The sequence below is a fragment of the Oryzias melastigma genome, unplaced genomic scaffold (genome assembly GCF_002922805.2).
Source record: "Oryzias melastigma strain HK-1 unplaced genomic scaffold, ASM292280v2 sc01644, whole genome shotgun sequence".
Classification (NCBI taxonomy): Eukaryota; Metazoa; Chordata; class Actinopteri; order Beloniformes; family Adrianichthyidae; genus Oryzias; species Oryzias melastigma.
In genome coordinates, this window is record NW_023418225.1 from 1835 (window position 1) to 8297 (window position 6463).

General features: G+C 34.4%; 1 protein-coding gene and 1 long non-coding RNA gene across 2 annotated transcripts; both read left to right on the forward strand.

Annotated features, from left to right (window-relative positions):
* The first annotated feature begins 1133 nt into the window (after positions 1-1133).
* LOC112139809 (receptor-interacting serine/threonine-protein kinase 3) lies at positions 1134-2722 on the forward strand. Its single transcript, XM_024262641.2, has 6 exons — positions 1134-1283; positions 1416-1731; positions 1812-1972; positions 2134-2183; positions 2311-2466; positions 2607-2722. Exons 1-6 carry the CDS (start codon positions 1135-1137, stop codon positions 2720-2722), a joined length of 948 nt encoding a protein of 315 aa, XP_024118409.2. The 5' UTR covers position 1134.
* A 490-nt stretch (positions 2723-3212) lies between these two features.
* Positions 3213-4867, forward strand: LOC118598512. Its single transcript, XR_004947579.1, has 3 exons — positions 3213-3749; positions 4153-4222; positions 4289-4867. It is a non-coding gene; the product is annotated as an uncharacterized LOC118598512 (long non-coding RNA).
* Positions 4868-6463: the final 1596 nt, after the last annotated feature.

Sequence of the window (6463 nt, forward strand, 5' to 3'; positions counted from 1 at the left end):
AAATATTGACCAGATTTGTTCTGGGTTTTGCCCACTACCATGGAGCTTCTCGGTACTGCATTGCGTTCTCTCCACGGACAGGTCATTCCCTTCTTCATCCTCTCCCAGCGGAAAAAGTGTTAATCCTGGTTCCCGTCCTGTCTCTTCTCTGTCTTTTTTAGGACTTCTTTCTCATTCTGGTACTCGCCATCTGTTTTTGTCCTGGATCGATACCAGGTACCAGGTTGCAGGTGTTGCTTGTTCAGCAGGTACATCTGTTAGGCGTTCGAAATCTGTGGAATCTCTGCTCATGGTTTCACATTCCAGAACAAGCTCAGAATTCACAAAGAAAACACACAATGTCACAATTACATTATCTTATTGAGTTTTATTTTAGCTTTATTTGTTCATTGTCACCATTAAGTCCTAAAAACGCTGGGTTAAAAATGACCCAACTTTGATTATTATGTAACCCCTGTGCTGGGTCAAATATGGACTGACCCAGAACTGGGTTGTTTTGATTTTAACTAGAGCTGGGAATCGATTAAAAAAAATTCACTAATTAATCACAAATCTGGAAAAAAATGAATTGCAATTAATCAACATTATTTTTTTATTATTCTTTTTTTAGTTAGAGTATTTGCACTTATGATCTGCAAATAATCATAATATGAAATCACATACAACATTTTACATTTAGAACATTTATTCGGTAACCTTCTGAATATAGGGTCTACCTTTATTTTGTCATTTTTCTATGTTGTATTCACACACTATACATAAAATCATGCAAAAACATAAAATTCTGTAGGGAAAATTTTGGTTAATTTTGCTGTGGAAATGTTTAATGAACTGTTTTTACAACATAGAATTAAAGTTTTAAGTGTAATTTTAAGTAAAATGTCTTAAAAATATTTATGATTCATGAACTTCAGATAAGTTTGGGTGACCTTGGACCTACTCCAGTTCAAATATTTTTAATTTTGTTTAAAATGCTGCAGATTTGGTCATTAGTTCAAAATGGTAGCCCTTGGCATGACTCAAGACCCATGAAGTAGCCCTCAGTCTCAAAAAGGTTGGTGACTTCTGCTCTTTATTCTTCCTTTAATTTTCTTTATTTGTATTTTAAAGCTCTCATCACCCATCAGAAAAAGGATGGAAGATAAACTGCAGCCTAAAAGGTTTAATAATGACTCTTTGTCAGAATGGACTTCGATTGACAAAGGAGCCTTTGGCTTTGTGTATAAGGCCTGGCATGAGAAAATGGGACACTATGTGGCTATTAAACTACTTAATGATGTCAGGTCAGTTTTTCCTTTTTTAATTAATTTATATATATTATTTAATTAATTTACTAATAGTACATGTACTAATATATGGGTAATTTAGCCCATAGTCTACTACATAATCATTAAACGTGTTTTTTCCTTTTGCAGTTTGGAGACAACGCTGTTAAACGAGGCTAAATTTCAGAATGTGTTCTCCTGTCAAAATGTCCTGAGGATTTATGGCATTTATGAGGGAACTCCTCCTGATGAACAAGTCAAACAAAAAGGAATGGTCATGGAGTTCATGAAAAGAGGATCTGTTAAGACTCTTTGCAAAAACTTGTCAGGTCCTCCACCGTTTGTACTTGCCTGCCGTTTGATCCATGAAGTGGCTTTAGGAATGCGTTTCCTTCACTCAGAGGGTTTCCTGCACCGTGACCTAAAACCACAGAATGTAATGTTATCTGATGATCTTCATGCCAAGGTAAAATGAATTAAATTAAAAGAAGGTTCACTTTTTACTATGGATGTAAAAAGTTATCTAATGTTTTTGCAACTCTTTAGCTGGCAGATTTTGGTCTGTGCGTATTGTCCATCACTAGTAGCAACAATCAAGAAGGAACATCCAATCAAAATGAAAAGCGCAATGCAGGCAGCTTTAAGTACATGCCACCTGAAGCTTTCAATGTAGATTACAAACCTGCTCGTTCTTTTGATGTGTATAGGTAAATATGTTTTTTTTCAAGAACATTATGCTATTTTTTAAATATACACTTAGCATTACTTGGGCAATTTAAAAATTATTTCTTCTTAAATTTCATTTAGAAACACATTAACTTCACTTCAGATATATTTGTCACAAATTAAATTTTTCTGTGTTCATCAGCTTTGCTATATTTATATGGACCATCCTTTCTGGAAAAGAACCTTATCCAAGTAAATTCAATCAGTTTCATTTTTAATAATACACATATTAGAAAAGATATAGAGGGAATAAAAAAGCAGATTTCCATTTGTCTCCAAATAATATTTTTATTTCTGGTTTCATTTTTATGCAACAAAGTTGCTAATGAGAACAGGGTGAAAAAACAAGTCTGTAAAGGTCAAAGACCCACTCTTGTTGACCTATCAAAGAAAGATACCGCAGAAATGAAAGATTTCCTGGATCTAATGGAGAAGTGCTGGGAAGGTGATCCAAAGAAGAGGCCAACATTTGAAGGTATGAGATCATACAAACCATATTCTCTATTGTCTATGTTTTTCTTCTCTGCACAATTTAAATAGAGGATTAATTTAGCATATATTGCTTTGGCAAGATTATTTTTCACATCGTTCCCTTTAAAATGAACAATTTCCTAGAGATTACGCCCATGGTTCAGAAGATGTATTTGAAACATGAAGGTGAAATCCATGATGAGGTCTGCAAGGTTTTGAAAAAGCTGGCAAGAAAAGAGAATGTAAAAAAGATAAATTGAAAATAAGTTGATACAAAAGAAGTGGTTTCTTTTTTGTCTTATTACTCCCTTTGTTCTTTATTTCAGGACTATATTAGCGAACCTTTGGATTCTTCCAAATTTTCAAAAGATCCCTCTGGACTTCCAAATCAGGTTCCGTTTATACATGTATACACGCAATTCTAATGATATTTTTTTGAATCAGTTATTTAAAACTAATTTTAATTTTTCCTATATGACAGATTGCTCCGACTGATGAGGGGAATGGTATGAAAATATATACTTTACTTTTTCCACTCACATACTCATTCTCAAAGGAATATAGCTAACACAAACAAGATACCAATGTAGAATCTAAAAACTCAAAACAGAGGTTACACAAGGGCAATAAGGTTTTTTAGTACCACCTCATTAATTTCACCACATGAACATGAACAAATGTATATTGGACACTTGAGCAGTGGACATTAGTTCATCTCCAGGACATAAATATATTGTTTTAGTCTTTGTTTTTAACTGCATCAAAATGTGAATAATGAAGTAATGAGGGTTTCTGTAGTCTAGTAAATGCAATTTAATTACCAAAGTTTGAATTGTAAGTTGTTACGTGATTTTGTTACTGACACAAGTAATTAGATCACAGTAATTTGTTACTTTGTAAAAAAATACTCTCTACACTGGAAGCAGGACCAATACCCAGACCTGCACCAAAACCAACAGTCACACCAACACCTGGGTCTGCCCCAAAACCTGGACCTTCACAAAAATCAACACCCAAACCTGCATCAACACCCAAACCTGCATCAAAACCCAAACCTGTACAGAGTCCCAGACCTCCTCCAAGACCTAAAACTGCATCAACACCCAAACCTACACCAACACGCAAACCCGCACACAGACCTGCAAGACCTGAACGTGCTCCAAGCCCAACGATTTCTCATAGCAGAAGTTATAATCATGGGGTGGTTACTGAAGAATGGGTCATAAAGGGAGTGGATAAAAGGCTCGACCTTGTACCCAGAAGAAAAAATGATCCACGAGGAGACAGGTGAGCACAAACTGAGACAAATGTAAGAATATGGCATGAGATAATGATTTTACATAGAACTATCAAGAAATTTTTATTGTTATAAAAATATGTTTCTTGTTAAATATGGAACTCAACTGAGTAAACGTTGCATTTATTTGTGATCAAATGACGTGAATATCTGGTAACATTTCATATTTTAGGTCACCATAAAATTGACTAAGTCATATTTCCTTTTGACTGAACTTCATTATGTAATATGATTGATTAAGTGCTTTTGAGTAAAATTTGACTTGTTGTAGTCAGATCTTAAACTAAATAAAATGATACAATTTCATAGATGTATGCTGTATTTCTAACACTATAAATTTTACAATAAGTATTCTTTTCCTTTCTTCTGTTGAATGCACTGTTTGCATTGAAGTGGTCTCCTGTACAAAATTGACAATTCCACCGGCACCTCGATCTTAAAGAAAGTGAAATAGAACTGTCAAGTAAGTAATATTATTTCTAACTGTGCAGTCTATTTGTTATTTACTATTTTTTGTTTGATTTTACAGGATACTTTTGAATGGGATTAGATGGACAGGAAACATCAATACATTTCTGTGGATGCGGATGGTTTTAAATTGGTAAAAAGAAGCAAAGGTAAACATATAATTGGGTTACCTTAGGGAAATAAAATGAAATAATTCAATATTGCAAGTGCAAAAATTATGTAGTGTAGCAATATTATAATCTCAGCTAATGTAACTTATTGGTTTAAATTACAAACAGGGTTGCAAATCCATGAGAATGTTAGGATGTTTAGGTACCTTTTACTGCAAACCAAGAAAACAAACTTACTTTTTTACATGACTAAAGAAAAAAAAATCTCTCATTCAGATTATATGGGTTTTGGGATGGAATGGGGATGAGTGAGACATTCAATAATTGCTGAAAATGTTTCAAAAATATGGAAAATACAAGAGAGGAGATCCCTTTTCTTTGCTCTACAATCATGTGATTCTCTCCTGTATTCTTCTTCTAACATGCAAAGGTCATGGTAACAAGGTTGAATGCATGTTGTGGGACACAAATTCCATAAATCATACATTTTTTTAAAAAAATATTGTGTTTGTAAAACAAATGTTCCCAAAGCTAGAAAATAAAGTAATGAAAAAGATAATAAAAAAAACTGACACATTTTATTTTAGCTAGTTATTTGTGATTTAATTTAGTCATTTGGGACAAAAGAAAACAATCTATTTTAAAGGGTACTACAGTCTTTTCAAGCATTCTTTTCTCTTAGTTTTTTTTACACATCTGTTTTCAAGACAGATGCATTGTCATTGTATGTTTTTGCGTTTTCAAAATTGAATTATTTGAAATATGATGAGTGGGACGTGAAATGTCCTCTAGTTTTAGAATGACCCCTTTAGCCAACAGACCAAAATCTGTAACCTTGGACTACTGCACCTTCATGCTCTTTGGGGCCTCTACAACACAGTAACTTTTGAACAGGACTACCAAAAAAATCCATCAGGAAACTGCATCTTATTCAGAACTCTGCTGCTCGGGTTCTCACAAGGACCAAGAAAGTAGACCACATCAGTCCAGTTCTGAGGTCTTTACACAAGTCTGTCAGAGGATAGATTATAAAGCTTATAAAGCTTTTAACGGTTTAGCACCAAAACACATGACTGACCTCTTGACCCAGTATGTTCCAGCCAGATCAAATATTCTCCAGTTTAAACATATGTATAGGAGAATCGAATCGGAAAGTTATGTCAATAGTAATTGATTTTTATTTTTTGATTTCTTTTTGTTTGTTTTATTGCATTGCTCGTGAATGACCGACGACGAGGTCATCTATACTGTGTATATTTGTTTATACATATGAGTATTTTGATTTAGTAGGGGCTGCTCCCTTTCATTCGCGAAGTTGTGGGAATGTGTTGTATTCTGTTTTTGGTTTTGTGTCTCTGATGTTCCTGATGCTTCGTGAAAGGAAATAAATAAAGAAGAAGACCTCCAGAATGAAGATATTTTTATTTATCGAATACATTCACTCTGACAAACAGAACTAATAAACTACTCTACACATTAGAGTATGGCTCTTTTATTGTGAAAATCTTCAGCGTTGATGCTCATTTTCCACCACTGCTCAGAGTTTCAGCATTTCTCCCATCAGTCCTCTCATACTTCAACAGACAGGAAGAGCTGCTGGTTTCCATCCTGCACCTTCAGCACCAGAGGGTTGGTGTTCCTGATGCTTCTCTTATCAGTCTTTATCTGCTCCATTCATCAGTCCACTCACTGCTGCTGATTTCATGACCTGTTTTTAACAAATGAAATATATTTAGAAAAAGAAGTATTTTGTAACATTGCCTGTTTTTTTTAAATACTGTGATTACAGCATTACATTCGTGAAGATTATAAAAAAACGTGATTTTTCAATCAGCTGCTTGTCCAGGAGGGGATTCTTCATCCTCACTTACCCATTGAGACACCAGGTGGAGCACTGCGCCGCGGTCCACGTTCTGCTTTCTACAGGATGAAGCTTCATTTATTTATAGAAAAATAATGGTCAGAAATCCCATCTATCCACCACAATGATACTAAAATGACTAAATAATCTATGGAAGAGAAGTTTCTAAAGAAAATATGCGCGGGTGTTGATTGAACGATGATGCAGCGCCGAAAACCCAAATCATCAAATTTCTTTAAAATTTTCATCATAAGTGGTCTAGTGC